General features: G+C 43.5%; 2 protein-coding genes across 3 annotated transcripts in view; both read right to left on the bottom strand.

Moving 5' to 3' along the window:
* Nucleotides 1-5,167, bottom strand: part of LOC138958294 (annexin-B12-like) — a 30,599-nt gene extending 25,432 nt beyond the window's left edge. The window contains exons 1-4 of one of the 2 annotated variants that reach the window (XM_070329403.1): nt 4,996-5,167; nt 4,130-4,171; nt 2,996-3,152; nt 118-206 (exon numbers count right to left, since the gene is read on the bottom strand). In XM_070329403.1, coding sequence (XP_070185504.1) covers nt 118-206; nt 2,996-3,152; nt 4,130-4,153 — 270 coding nt within the window. In that variant the 5' untranslated portion in view covers nt 4,154-4,171; nt 4,996-5,167. Of the gene's footprint in view, nt 1-117; nt 207-2,995; nt 3,153-4,129; nt 4,172-4,987 lie in introns of both variants that reach the window. The other variant, XM_070329404.1, reaches the window with a different exon arrangement.
* A 2,793-nt stretch (nt 5,168-7,960) lies between these two features.
* LOC138958293 (beta-lactamase domain-containing protein 2-like) overlaps nt 7,961-15,721 on the bottom strand; it is an 8,460-nt gene continuing 699 nt past the window's right edge. Inside the window, exons 2-8 of the mRNA XM_070329402.1 lie at nt 15,420-15,611; nt 15,044-15,143; nt 14,279-14,381; nt 12,385-12,507; nt 11,540-11,712; nt 10,705-10,962; nt 7,961-9,944 (exon numbers count right to left, since the gene is read on the bottom strand). Coding sequence (XP_070185503.1) covers nt 9,687-9,944; nt 10,705-10,962; nt 11,540-11,712; nt 12,385-12,507; nt 14,279-14,381; nt 15,044-15,143; nt 15,420-15,611 — 1,207 coding nt within the window. The 3' untranslated portion in view covers nt 7,961-9,686. The remainder of the gene's footprint in view (nt 9,945-10,704; nt 10,963-11,539; nt 11,713-12,384; nt 12,508-14,278; nt 14,382-15,043; nt 15,144-15,419; nt 15,612-15,721) is intronic.

The raw sequence follows: 15,721 nt of genomic DNA, 5'->3' as shown, positions 1-15,721 counted from the left end.
CAAAAGTTTTTGTCTACAAACAACTTTTTTTTGCACCTCCTCTATCCACTTTTTGTGCGCACCTTTTGGCACCAAGTCAGATATAAATATTAAATGAAAACAAAAGTCACTACATACCATCATGCCCATGCCCTGTGCCATGTTGTGACACTGCTGAAGGGCGGGTACAGTGAACCCAGGAACAGCTCCAGATGGGTTGCCATATCCTGCCATATTTCACAATTACATGTACTTTCATCAACACAAACAATACAATCAAACACTGTAGTACTATCAACTGTGCCACCATGAGGCTGAGAGTATGTATGGGGCGATTTATATAGTGCTTGATGTTCTCTAAGCGCTTTACATATTAAAAAGAGTGTGACCCTACGATAGCCTCCGATATAAACACCAAACACCATATCATTACATGGAGGTGTTGTCAATGTAGGAGCTGTGAAATAATTTCTTCTTGTTATTAAGTTTCCCCTCAATGAGCTAGGGCCGGATGAAAAAAAAGCATATTTACATTGCTTATTTAAAAAAATAAAGTTAAAAAACAAAAAGTTTGATGAATTCGATTCTCATCTCTCCCTCCTTTTCTATCTCCCTCCCTCTCCCTCCGTGATCATAGTGACACAAATTATTATTATACACAATGCACTGAGTTATTGAGTTAGCCCTAAATGTGTGAGGGCTGGTTGAAAAAAAAGCATGTTTGCATTGCTTATTCTGTCAAACTAAAAATCAGGGGCGGACGAGGGGGGGGGGGCACAGGGGGCACGTGCCCCCCCCCCCCCCCCCGAAAAGAAAAAAAAAAAAAAAAAGAAGAAGAAGAAAACAAGTCGCGTAAGGCGAAAATACAATATTTAGTCAAGTAGCTGTCGAACTCACAGAATGAAACTGAACGCAATGCAACGCAGCAAGACCGTATACTCGTGGTCCACCGCTCACGGCATAGGCAGTGAAATTGACAAGAAGAGCGGGGTAGTGGTTACGCTATGCTGCATATCACGCTTTTCTATACCTCTCTTCGTTTTAACTTTCTGAGCGTGTTTTTAATCCAAACATATCATATCTATATATTTTTGGAATCAGGAACCGACAAGGAATAAGATGAAAGTGTTTTTAAATTGATTTCGAAAAAAAAATGTTGATAATAATTTTTATATATTTAATTTTCAGAGCTTGTTTTTAATCCGAATATAACATATTTATATGTTTTTGGAATCAGCAAATGATGGAGAATAAGATAAACGTAAATTTGGATCGTTTTATAAATTTTTTTTTTTTTTTACAATTTTCAGATTTTTAATGACCAAAGTCATTAATTAATTTTTAAGCCACCAAGCTGAAATGCAATACCGAACCCCGGGCTTCGTCGAAGAGTACTTGACCAAAATTTCAACCAATTTGGTTGAAAAATGAGGGCGTGACAGTGCCGCCTCAACTTTCACGAAAAGCCGGATATGACGTCATCAAAGACATTTATCAAAAAAATGAAAAAAACGTTCGGGGATTTCATACCCAGGAACTCTCATGTCAAATTTCATAAAGATCGGTCCAGTAGTTTAGTCTGAATCGCTCTACACACACACACACACACACGCACACACACACACACACACGCACGCACATACACCACGACCCTTGTTTCGATTCCCCCTCGATGTTAAAATATTTAGTCAAAACTTGACTAAATATAAAAAGATTTTTCTATGCTGATTCTATGACCATTTCTAAGTTCAAATGGCACCAGATGGCACCATTTTGCTTCTTTGGGCAAACATTTTTTCCGGGGGGGCATGCCCCCGGACCCCCCTAGCAAATTCGGGCGCTTCGCGCCCATCACATTCACTTTCGATTCAAAGTGCCCCCCCCCTTACAAAGCAACTGATCCGCCCCTGAAAAATGTAAAGTTTAATTCAATTCTCTCCCTCCTTACCTCTCTCTCACCATACAGTAGTCCCTTCCATTTCCGGCCCTTTCGTGGGCGTGAACCTGCCCGGAGCGGCCAGCTTTCCCATGACTAATGAGTTTTCCTTCTATAATTGACTCTTAATGGCCGTTAACCTGTCTGACGCGGTCAACGGTCACTGATTTTTGCCCTAAGGTGCCCCTCTTACTCGACAGGAGCGGCCACTTAACGGCCACTTGTCACTTTCGCGGGCGAGCGCCTGTGGCTCTCCCCGCCCACCCACCTCCCACCTGCTATCTGGCCGTTAGAAATCAGCACCTGTCCACTTTCTATAACTGTTAACACATGTATCGCCTGTTAATAAAGCTGACGAGTCAAACTCAAGATTGTTTTTGTTTACATTGGAGTGTGAGCGATCGCTGCGTGTTTGTGTTTGTTTGTTTCGTACGTGTGCGAATGAGGTGTGAATGAAGACGTGAGTGATTGTTGAGTGATTATTTGAAGCCTTTGCAAGCCCGTCAAGAATTTGTTCAGTCAGTCAGTCAGCCTTACAGAATGGCAACACAAACTCCAACAAAGAAAAGACTGGTGCTGACTTTAGAGCAAAGAGTGAAGGTTATTAAGGCAGCAGAGAACGGTGAAACTACACGAAAAATCGCTGATCGATTTAGCGTAGGGCGCACTCAAGTGCAACAGATTTTAAAAAACAAAGTGAAAATTCTGGAGGATTTTCAAAAGGGATCGTGTGCTAGTGGGCGAAAATACTTAACTCCCAGAAAGACTTGATCGTGTTTTTGGTTTTTTTTTGGAGGAGGAGGGGGCCTGTAATGAACGGCCACCTGATATTTGCGGTCACCTTTGCAATGACTAATGGGTGACCGGATATGGCAGGTACTACTGTACAACGCATTTTGTGTACATATGTATAATGCATTCTTACTTCAGTTATCTGTTAAAATGTAGATTTTTTAATTTTTTAGTTAATCCCTCTTCAGGGCGAGGGCTTAGATATAAAAAAAAAAAAAGCAGATCACTGCTTAATCTATTACCCTCGTTAAATAAAAATTTGTCATTGTCATTCTCTCTCTCTCTCACCCCCTTGGTTGTATCCGCCGCCATACCCTCCTCCACCATATTGGTTGACGTTGTAGGCACTGTGCATGGGGGGAGGTGGGGGGCCGGAGTTGTACCCTCCTCCAAACTGGGGGGGATACGCACCTCCAATCCCTCCATGGAAAGGTGGGTAGTTGGACTGAAAGAAAACACAATGTTGGTGAGCTGCTTTGACGCAGAATGTTTGTTTGTTCGTTCATGGGCTGAAACTCCCACGGCTTTTACGTGTATGTCCGTTTTTACCCCGCCATTTAGGCAGCCATACGCCGCTTTCGGGGGAGCATGCTGGGTATTTTCGTGTTTCTATAACCCACCGAACTCTGACATGGTTTACAGGATCTTTTTCGTGCGCACTTGGTCTTGTGCTTGCGTGTACACACAGGGGTGTTCGGACACCGAGGAGAGTCTGCACACAAAGTTGACTCTGAGAAATAAATCTCTCGCCGAACGTGGGGACGAACTCACGCTGACAGCGGCCAACTGGATACAAATCCAGCGCGCTACCGACTGAGCTACATCCCCGCCCCGCAGAATACAGTGAAACCCCTCTTTTCAGACCCCCCTGTACTCGTAATCATATTTTTTATGAAAAACCACATAAAATAACTATTCACTGGGTAAGATCCTTTTGGAAAACTCACACACATACACGCATTCATGCACACATACATGCACGCACACACACATGCACACACATGCACACACACATACATTACCATATAATATATGCCACATACATATGAACATCTCAGTGGCAGGGGGATGGAAGCACTTGTTAATGAGTGGGAGTGTGTATGCGCGTGGTGTGCACGAGGATGTATGCACGTGAGTGATATTTGTAAATGTGTATTATTATAATATCATCTTTGTATTTATATTATTGAAATTGTTATATCTCGATGTACAGCGCTAAGAGCATAGTTAAATTTGTGAAGCGGCGCTATATAAGCTATCTTTATTATTATTATTATTATGTTGAGTTCTGAAAATGCCTACGCTCATACTTAAGAACGCTTATTACACACAAATGGTAGCGGATGGGAAGTACAGAAAGAACAGTTCTACAAGGAGATTTGCACAACATCTATATAAAGAGACATAACAGCCAACACTTACTGGTGGATAGTTCCCTCCGTACATTGTTCGGCTGGACTCTGAAAGAAAAACAAAATGGTTAAAATAAATGAAACGCCATGCAATGCAGAAAGGAGGTACTTGACAAGTAAGCAAGAGAGATGAGACGTTGTATAACAATACAGGGAATGGCTAGAGAGTTGTTGTTTGGTCGATGAGCTTACACGATTTCAGAAGACCGATTGAGACGTGGTCGGCCAATTTTCATTGGATAACACTGCTCATGGTCATAACGATTTTGATGGCTGTGCCGGCAGTATACTTTGTGAAAGTGTAGTGAAGCAGAACTCTGATTGTCATGAAAAAGCAGATCAGCAGCAGACAGGCATGAAGTGTGTGACATGGCCAATCGATTGTTTGTTGACAGAAAAGTTTGGACATATATTGTTTTATCAAAAGACCCATTGCCATCTATCTGAATACCGGTCATGTGACCTTCTGCAAACAAATCCGGGTCGATCCCTGACAAGTTTTTTTTCTCACAGGGCAGTTTAGAGATGACTACAATCATAAAAATCTAAGTCTGCGTTTTCTATACTGGTACAAACAGGGGTGGTACCAAAACATAGCGTGAGCACGGTTATGCTGTTCTCAGCTAGAATGCGCGCTCTCTCTCTCTCTCTGTCTCTGTCTCTGTCTCTCTCTGTCTCTCTCTCTCTCTCTCTCTCTCTCTCTCTCGTGTAGACTACCTTTCTCACAGTTTTTTTACAAAATGGAATCCGCAAGCGAGCACCTTGCAGTTCTGCATTGGAATCGCGGCCGCACCGGCTACACATAACTAACAATCTTTAAATCACTCTACAGAAACGCAGCTAAAAAGATTAATAAACTTTCACTGACTTAACTGAGCAGACGAACGAAGATTGCAGGAAACCTGACCGCTGGTGCGACAGAAAGTGAGCGTTGTAGAGGAATCGGCCGACACTTGGTTGCTCAATACACTGTACTGTGTGCGTCAGCCAGCCATGGAGATTGTACACAAACACACCGCACGCTACTTCCGCCGGTGCCCTCCTTAAAACCTGAACCCTCTCTGGACAGTCTACCGTCGCTATCTCGTTTGCAAAATTGTACTCAGTACTTGCTATAACTAATTTGAGCGAAAAAAGTTTCAGTCTTAAAGTTTAGGAATGTCGGATTAGATCTTAAAAACAATATAGACGAATATGCTCACTATTAAAGTGCTTGTACTGGGTAAATTATTACAGTGGTAGGTATAGGGTGCAGAACACCGGGCAGTGGAAAACTTCCCAACTGTGTCGAATAAATATACGTCTCCCGTATGCACTAAGCTTATATAGTTCTCTATGCAAACTTAGCCTCCTTTAATGGTTTTGGATTGGGCAATGCATGACCCATTAGTCGTGTTCTGCTCTACAATGACATAACCAGAATAATGGCAACTAGCTAGAGCAGGTTCATGGTCATGCTTGCACAATACAAGTTGGCACAAATGTAGCCTATAAATGCTTCCGTACTTGAAAATTTCACAGTGAGGACATATATTTTCAAAGTGCAACAGCACTGCAGTGATTTGAAAAAAACAGATTTCAGCAGCAATGATAGTTTTAAATGGCAGCCTTCTCTTAATAATAAGGATATAATTATATATTTCATTGTTCTCTTCCTTAGTATTCCCAATGATAAAACATAGTGTGTGTGTGTGTGTGTGTGTGTGTGTGTGTGTGTGTGTGTGTGCATGTGTGTGTGAGAGAGAGAGAGAGAGGGAGAGAGAGAGCGAGAGCGAGAGAGAGTAAGAAAGAATGAGAGTGCATGTGTGTGCGAGAGAGATAGAGAGTGTGTTTGTGAGTGTGTGTCAGTGTACGAGTGTGTGTGTGTGAGAGAGAGAGATGTATTACAGTTGTACTTGCGATGTGAAGTCCCTCGGATGAGAGGACACCTCCCAATAATAAGACACTTTCTGTTGTCCCTTTGTCAATAATCTGGATTAAAACATAGCTGTTGGAAGGGCTTGAGGCCACATGCAATGCAGGGGAACTTTTGACAGGTGCCAAGGAGGTCCTTTCATGTCAGTTGTCTGTATACTGTACAGTGGAACCCCCCTTTTAGACCCCCCATTTTGAAAAACTGTTTTCTCAGATTTTCTGTTCATAACCTTTGTAATTTGTTTGTTTGTTTATTTGTTGCTTAACGTCCAGCCGACTACGCAGAGCCATATCAGGACGAGGAAGGGGGGGGATGAAGGGGGCCACTTGTCAAGCGATTCCTGTTTACAAATGCACTAACCCATTACTTGTGTCCCAGCAGGCTTTAGTAAAACTAAATTAATACCTACTGGAAGATTACCAGTTTCCAGTATGTTAAAATAGGCTTAACCTATCTACTGCTGGACTTACATCAGAACACTAACAGATTAAACTATACATGAATCGCGAGACAAGCGGCAAGAGAAGAGATTTTTGGAAAAAATACAGGTGAATGAGCAAGAAGGCAGAAAAAAGAAAAGAATTCATGAAGAAAAAGAGAGCATGACAGGAAAGAGGAACCAAATATCTACCTAACAGCAAACTAGAAAGCTCCTGCGGTTCCAAAAACAGGAGGGGCCTTTAATTTCATAACCGCAGTGCCCCACTGCGGGATAACCTTTGTAAATTTATCCCCATTTTAAAACATAATTTTCTCAGATTTTCTGTTCATAACCTTTGTAAATTATTTATCCCAATTTTAAAACCTAATTTTCTCAGATTTGTAGAAGTCTTAAAAAGGGGTTCCACTGTAAGACATCAGCAAGCATCCTGGGTAACTTGCTTTAACGGGCAACAAACCGTTCAATTAACAACAACAGAAGAAGAAAACAACTAACAAACAATGTGTGTGTGTGTGTGTGTGTGTGTGTGTGTGTGTGTGTGTGTGTGTGTGTGTGTTCATTAATGTATGAATGGATCATTGTAAAGCCTGTCCTTAATTGAGCCCGTAGTCGACTACACGCAGCTTCGCGAAGTCTTTATACCAAAAACCCGCAGCTACGGCGTGGTACTTTGACCCCAACATCGCTTCGCAAGTTTTGACATGCGAAGCTTCGCCGTAGCTCACAACGAAGTTGGTTTTTTTTGTAAGAAGAGTGCTTTTCGATTCAAGATGGACGACGAAATCAGACTCAATACCGTAGTGAAGAATGAATTTATCGACTTTGGTTGACCCAAAGTACAAGAACTAACCTCCTACCTGTATTATTTCATACTGCGATGCATTGACATGTTGAATGAAACTCGAAATCCCAGCGCTTACGCCAACTGGTCCCGGCCGTGCTCAGTAAACAAAATAGAACACATAACTATGTGTTACAATTAACTTACGTCATCATCAAGTACGTAAAGTACAATTTGTGACGTAAAGTACTCAGAAAGAAGCACACCACGCGCTGGTCGAGACTACGCGCATGCGCTTTCTGGCTAATAAGATTTGAGACGCCAAGACATGAAAAGATAACTCTCTTTTCCGCCATAGTGCCTTCCCTTGGACTGCGACGAAGTCTAGTTCCGGTAGCTTCGCGAAGTGAGCTACGCGTAGTCGACTTCGTCCAAATTAAGGACAGGCTTAAGCTTTCAATTCAGATAAATACAGGTAATACTTTGTATACAAATATTTACAGGCAGCGAACAGAACAGGTAAAGTGAAGCATGTCCTTAACTGGGCGAAGTCAACTACGCGACATATACTTTGCAAAGCTGGCAGCATGAAGCTTTAGCAATTAGTTTTCGTTAAAAAGACTTTGCGAAGTCTGCGCGAAGTCAACTACGGGCTCAATTAAGGACCGCCTTAATTTAAACAAGAGCAGATACAGATGCAATATAAATGTTGGCTGTTTATTTCAGCAATCACAGCAATTAGCTTCAACAGTCACTCTCACTTTCATTTACACAGTAATCTCAGAAGAACATTCAGTTCCAGCCACCGACAATGATTGTGTGAGTGCAGCTGGCAATTACATGCAGTACAGTGTACTATTTAACAATGACTGGTGTTCATCTAAGAAACAATAGGTGCGCAGCAAATTCACTGTTGTATGCCAATAGGACGCGGCTAGCGGTAGATTACTGCGAGGTGCGCAACAAGGTCACAGCAGTATGCCAATAGGTCGCGGCTAGCGGTAGATTAAAAACCTCAAAACTGTATCAGTGAAACTTCTGTTATAACACCCTCAGTTTTAAGACCTAGTCTGTGGGCGGGGATGTAGCTCAGTCGGTAGCGCGCTGGATTTGTATCCAGTTGGCCGCTGCATGTCAGCGTGAGTTTGTCCCCACGTTCGACGAGAGATTTATTTCTCAGAGTCAACTTTGTGTGCAGACTTTCCTCGGTGTCCGAACACCCCCGTGTGTACACGCGGCAAGCACAAGACCAAGTGCACACGAAAAAGATCCTGTAATCCATGTCAGAGTTCGGTGGGTTATAGAAACACGAAAATACCCAGCATGCTTCCTCCGAAAGCGGCGTATGGCTGCCTAAATGGCGGGGTAAAAACGGTCATACACGTAAAAGCCGTGGGAGTTTCAGCCCATGAACGAAAAATGAAAAAAAGAAAAACAAGTCGCGTAAGGCGAAAATACAATATTTAGTCAAGTAGCTGTCGAACTCACAGAATGAAACTGAACGCAATGCCATTTTACTCGTAGCATCGTCAGGCCACCGCTCATGGCAAAGGCAGTGAAATTGACAAGAAGAGCGGGGTAGTAGTTGCGCTAAGAAGGATAGCACGCTTTTCTGTACCTCTCTTTGTTTTAACTTTCTGAGCGTGTTTTTAATCCAAACATATCATATCTATATGTTTTTGGAATCAGGAACCGACAAGGAATAAGATGAAAGTGTTTTTAAATTGATTTGGACAATTTAATTTTGATAATAATTTTTATATATTTAATTTTCAGAGCTTGTTTTTAATCCGAATATAACATATTTATATGTTTTTGGAATCAGCAAATGATGGAGAATAAGATAAACGTAAATTTGGATCGTTTTATAAATTTTTATTTTTTTTTACAATTTTCCGATTTTTAATGACCAAAGTCATTAATTAATTTTTAAGCCACCAAGCTGAAATGCAATACCGAACCCCGGGCTTCGTCGAAGATTACTTGACCAAAATTTGAACCAATTTGGTTGAAAAATGAGGGCGTGACAGTGCCGCCTCAACTTTCACGAAAAGCCGGATATGACGTCATCAAAGACATTTATCAAAAAAATGAAAAAAACGTTCGGGGATTTCATACCCAGGAACTCTCATGTCAAATTTCATAAAGATCGGTCCAGTAGTTTAGTCTGAATCGCTCTACACACACACACACACACACGCACGCACGCACATACACCACGACCCTCGTTTCGATTCCCCCTCGATGTTAAAATATTTAGTCAAAACTTGACTAAATATAAAAAAGACCTAGTCTGTGTAAAGAGAGTTTCTCTTCATAAAGTCTGCAAATGCATCTCTATTTTAAGAGTCTCTTCATTATAAAACCTCATTTCCTCAGATTAATGAATGTCGTAAAACAGGGACTCAGAGTTTTCACTGTGCACTGAACTACAATCTACTTTTCAACCTCTGCAGTGTCTCGCGCAACTCGCTGGCTTTGTCAATATGCTTGCGACTGACAGTGGTGCCTTCTAGAGCATGTACACACTCAAAGAGCACTTTTTCCAGAGCCCGCCATTTTGTGCTGCCAGTGAGCATGATCCTGGGGTCGAGATAGTTGGTGCAGTAGGCCCAGCCTGTTTTGTGCTTGACGTCTGCCACTGCAAACTGGCCGCCAAACCCTCCATGGCCGATGTTGTAGTGAAGCTGTAAATGACAGATCAAGTTCAATGCTATGAACAGATGTCGGTGATATATATGTATAGTGGATGCCCCCTTTTAAGACACCCCCCTCTCCCTTGATTTAAGACTAATCCTCCCGTTTTAAGACCTTGCTTTTTCAGATTTTCTGTTCGCAACCTCTGCAAATTCACCTCCATTTTAAGACTCCTTTACAGATTTTCTTGCATTGCAGCTTACAGTCTTATTTAAAATCTTAAAATGAAATCCAATCTTAATAAAAAAAAGAAAAAAAGGGAAGCTACTCTTTTGCAGTACAAACATAAGCATCTTCATGCCAGCAAATGATTTAAAACTTGAAAGTGCCTGTGCATATTTTTTTTTAATGAAAGCAACCATTTTCTCCCTTAGCTTGTATTTTGCCTAACACACACACATGCACGCACGCACAAACACATGCACACACGCACACACACACACACACACACAGTGACTACTTGTAATGAAAAATTGACAGATTTCATGAACAGAATAGACGATGTTCGGGAATAACTCTGTCGGGTTTGTATGGGTTGTGAAAGAGTGAATACCCTTGCTTTCAGTGAGACAAGCAATCCACGGGCCAGTCTTTAGCAAGGGGTAAGTCTGTAACACATGGACAACAAGCACATATGTGGATTGTTTGTCTCACTGAAAGCAAGGGTATTCACTCTTTCACAACCCATACAAACCCGACAGAGTTATTCCCGAACATCGTCTATTGAGATGTTTAGTGGACAATACTGACCTTGCCTCCCTCCAAGACTGGCAGCAGCTCCATACCACAGCCGTAGAATAAGTCAATGCCAAACATCTTCTCTGGACCGATTGAAAGCGGAGTCTGTAGCATCTCAATTGTGTCCTCCGACAGAAGACGTCTGCCGTCTACTGTGCCACCCCCGTTGGCCAGAATTCCATGCAACTTGGCCATTCCCTCAGCTGAACCCACCCCGTGTGAGGCTCCACACGGTAGCTCGGCAAAGTCCGGGTTGTTGATGTAGGAGTTCTAGGCAATGGGGGAAAAGACATGATGTTGTTAGTGTGAAAACAAATTGAGTTATAGCATTGTCTCGAAACTAACGCGATAGTCGGACAGAGTTGCACCCCTGGAACGGCAGGTAGTTCCGGTTTGTGTTTGCAAAATGGAACCGCATGACAATCCGCCCTTCAACTGCTTTACCCGCGTAGTTTGAACAGCAGACACAGTAACGTTTCCCTCCATCACTAATCTTCTTCTCTCGTTCAACCATTTTGGACGTAAACAAAACAACAGGAACTACCCGCCGACAGCGCCGCGGGCTATGGCAGGGACGGACAACTCTTATCACTTTCGTTTTGAGACAATGCTAGTATGGTGTCAGCATGAATAATGATACATCATACAGGAGAAGCGGTCAGTAATATAGCTTCTCATTTCAGTTCCATCAATAAATGAACACCAAATTCACATACTTAAAAAAAAAGAGTTGTTGTTCTTTGTTGTTTATTGAACAGTTTGTTGCCGTCAAAGTAAGTCATCCAGGACATCAGCTGATGTCCTACAGGCAGCGAAAGGGTTAATGCTGGACAAGTGAGCGACCTACCCGGAGGAAGTCGCTGGGCTGAGTGGCAGCGGTCACCATGAGGTCCTGGTCAATGTTGGGGTTACTGGCCATCTGGAGCTGGTACTTCTTGTACTCTTCCCCCCGCACGGTCACCTCCTGCCGAGCCTTTCGCCAGAACTCAGACTTCGGCACTCCGATGTGGAAATCAATTCCTGTGGGTTGTAATAATAATAATAATAATAATAATAATGAGGATACTTATACGGCGCAAATCCTAAAATAGTTCTAAGCGCCTCACACAAGCAGATTTAAACTTTCAGCGGAAGTTTGTTTTCCGTTGACCTCTGAAGGAAGTAGTACAGAGAATATTCTAGGTTCATATAACCCTACAGAAACTAAGGCCATCCCTCCTTTTTGAAAAGCTGATGTTCACATATTTACACCCCCGGTATAGGGGTGTGTATAGGTTTCGGTCGATGTGTTTGTTTGTTTGTTTGTGTGTTTGTGTGTTTGTGTTCGCATATAGATCTCAAGAATGAACGGACCGATCGTCACCAAACTTGGTGAACAGGTTCTATACATTCCTGAGACGGTCCTTACAAAAATTGGGACCAGTCAAACACACGGTTAGGGAGTTATTGGTGGATTAAGATTCTACAAGGACTTATAGAGGGACATATTAATGGTCAAAGGGAAATAACCTTCTCAGTTGGTGGCAGTGAGAATGGTTATTTCCCTTTGACCAACGGGGGTGTTTTTCCTACCTCGGAGGAATTTCTTGGTTTTTTTAGTCTTAAAAGGGGAGCTCCATCATTTTGTCTGCGAATTTGACAAAAAGTAAAACCAAGTTTTTATAGATATATAGAGAAAAACACATTTCTCACCAAAAGGCTGAGCTATTTCAGCCTGGAAGTATTCAGCAAGGCCTCTCTGTTGTGGATCCACCTTCTTCACGATCTGGTCAAGGTACAGGCCAATGACCACAGGGCTGTAGGCTGCACAGTCACCTGCAACAACAAAAAGCAAAATGTTACAGGGTGACGCAGTAGTTCCCATTTCATGGCAGCCTTCTCTGCATTGACGGAATTGTCTCCCTGCCTTGAGGTAGAACTTTTTATAGTAGCAATCCAGAAACAGATCGACGGCTAATGTTCCAAAATCAGAATAAAAAACAAGAATTGTATATTTTTTATAGTCGCTCAACGCTTCTGGTACATAGCACATCTATGAGATGTGGAGAGCTTTTTGTGATAGGGTCTGGCTGCTGTTGGCTCCTAGTATGCTTTTGCCAATCCCTTGGAAAGAGAGAATGCTTACTGTCCTAGAGGCTAAATATTTCACCTCTTAAGGACATGATATGGGTTGAATGAAAATTCAAGTTTTTATGCCCTCACGGCTTTTGATGAGATACACAAGTGTATACGTGTTTAGGTGGTACAGTGGAACCTCTCGTAACGACCTCTCCCAACAACGACCCCCTCCTTTTGCCGACTGATTTTCTCGGCACGGATGCTTTTCACACTGTAACTAACCTCCCAACAACGACCCCCTCCTTTTGCCGACCGATTTTCTCGGCACGGATGCTTTTCACACTGTAACTAACCTCCCAAGAACGAAGCCCTCCTTTTTCCGACGACCGACCTTCCAACTTAGGGTCAATAACGACTTTGACCTTTTAACCAGTGAGTGTCAAAGGTCATAATTACGCAGCACACACGGAACACGCACGCCATTAGTCACGCATCAAGAGTCAGGGGTGGAAGTCTGTAGTCAGTAGTGCATGCAAGTCCAGTGGCCTACGGCTGTCATCTTCTCACCTATTGCTGTCACAATTGAAGGACTGTCCTCGGAGTAGGGGGAGGGGATGGGAGGGGTTGGGTAGGGGCAGTTAGAACAACATCTCAATAATTGATTGCTGTGTACGTATTCTGTGAGTGTGTGCTCACCAACTGAGACCTCGGGTCAATGACCCATACTTGCCAATAAGCAAGTTTTACCTATGGGACGGTCTCCTTTGATGTCTGAGAGGAAACCTTCCTGTCCCAGGTTACAGACACTGACCTTCTTACCCGGGGTCAATCAGCGAGTTTTACCTATGAGACCGCGCGCGCGCGTGTGTGTGTGTGCGTGTGTGTGTGTGCGTGTGTGTGTGTTATGTCTGCCCGTCTGTGCGCTGGTGTATGCACGTACATCATGCTTATCCATATGCACAACAAATGGGAACACAAAATTAGGATAATGTACACAACTTTCAAGACTGAACTGCCCAACAGTTGCCACCCCTGTGAAAAAAATTATACCTCCCAAACAATCCCCCTCCTTTTTACGACCAATTTTTCTGGACATTTTCAAGGTCGTTAGTGGGTGGTCTTACTGTATCAGCCATCTGCACTGCTGGCAGAATGACCGAGGTCTTTAACGTGCCATTGTGTTGACACGGGGGTGGGACATGGCTTCCGTCTCTGGGTCTTCACATAAAGTTGACCCGTGTCCGACCCGGCCCGAATTCGAACCTGCGACCTTCCGATCACAAGTCCAGTGCTCTACCAACTGAACTACCGGCCCCACCGCGAATCCCTTGCTTCACATAGCAGTTTTTATAGGGCTATTCAATCAGCCCAAGCTCACTCCGTATTTTGGGTCTCTCCTTGAGAAAAAAGGTAAGGGGTGTCACCGTGTGGGGGTGGGGGGGGACTTCTGGAACCCAGGAAACCCCTCATAGATCTAGCCCTGGGCTTTGTGAGGAGAAATGCTGAAACGTTGGTCAATGCCTCCTACCTGTGTTCCAGGGTTTCTGTTCTGCCAGCAACTGTTCCAGACGTTGAGGGTCATCTCGCAGTAAGCACAGCTTGAAGGGCTCCGACAGGACCGGCAACCCTGCCTGACATACAATGCCAGCACACTCAGTCACAGGCCACACGTCTGTCTTCCAGAGTAATGAAACGGTTGTGTACAGTGAGGCAGACAGAAAAAGATGAGGCTGGCAGGGGGAGGGAGGGGGTTGGGTTGGGGCAGGTAAGAGCTTGGAGATGGGGGAGGATATGGTGAGCAAAGGGTAGAGGTGGGGGTGGTGGGATTTGTGGGAAGGGAGAAGGATAGTGGTTTTGAGGATGAGAGAAAGAGTGAAAGTGACTGACCATCACAAGGCTGAAAGGTTTATGGTACAGTGGAACCTTCAATGTGAGGCCCCTTGGACAAGAGGACCCTACTAGGTAGGGATGCTTTGGGTCAGTCCAAAGGATGTCCTTTTATTTCAGGTACCAGTGTATCTTCCAACTTGTAAGACATGTACAACATGTAAGATTTACACAACAAAGAAAGAAAAAGAGAGAGAGAGAGAGAGAGAGAGAGAGAGAGAGAGAGAGAGAGAGAGAGAGAGAGAGAGAGAGAGAGAGAGAGAGAGAGAGAGAGAGGGGGAGAGAGAGAGAGAGAGAGAGAGAGAGAGAGAGAGAGAGAGAGTGAGAGGTGTTTGTACAACTGTCTATGTGAAGGAAATCATACCGATGGTGAAAGGTTGGTGCATAAAGTCATCACTTCCATTACCTTCAACGACAGAATCTGTTTCAGTGTGATGTTTTCCTTCCCGTTCTGAGCAAACTGAGGCCAGTAGCTACACACTGGCTGTTCGTACTTCACCAAACCCCTGAAAAAAGAAACAATCTTTTCATAATCATGTACGTGTAATAAATTTATAATACACTTACTAGAGCTCGAAGCTGCAAAACCCAGACATGCATGTAACTTCTAGTTCCATACAAGGGCATGTAATCATGGGTGTGTGCATGTGGGTGTGGGGGGTGGAGGAAGAGCTACTGCACAAGTGCCCCTAAATGCAGAAAAATTCCAATCCACACATCATTAATCATATGTGTCCGATTACCTAACCCAACAAACAAACAAGCAATTCAACAAAGGTTACCTTTCTACCAGATGTGCCATGACCATAGCAGACACAGACTTGGAGGAGGAGTAAAAGTTTGAGGCAGTGTTATGTTGCCACGGTCTCCGGGCGTCCTCATCAGCAAACCCTCCCCACAGGTTGACCACCAGCTCTCCCCGGTAATAGGCCGCAAAGCTCCCCCCTCTCTCCACACCCCTCTCTATGCTCTGTCTGCAAACAAATACAGGATTAAGGGTATGGGTATGCACCCTTAAATGTTATACTTATAGGCTGCAAAAATGCCCCTCTCCCGGGCCCTCTGCAAACTTCTCTATGCTCTG

This window comes from Littorina saxatilis, linkage group LG2 (assembly GCF_037325665.1).
Source record: "Littorina saxatilis isolate snail1 linkage group LG2, US_GU_Lsax_2.0, whole genome shotgun sequence".
Classification (NCBI taxonomy): domain Eukaryota; kingdom Metazoa; phylum Mollusca; class Gastropoda; order Littorinimorpha; family Littorinidae; genus Littorina; species Littorina saxatilis.
Note: the sequence above shows the minus strand (reverse complement) of the source record. Positions and strands in the feature narration are given on the sequence as shown.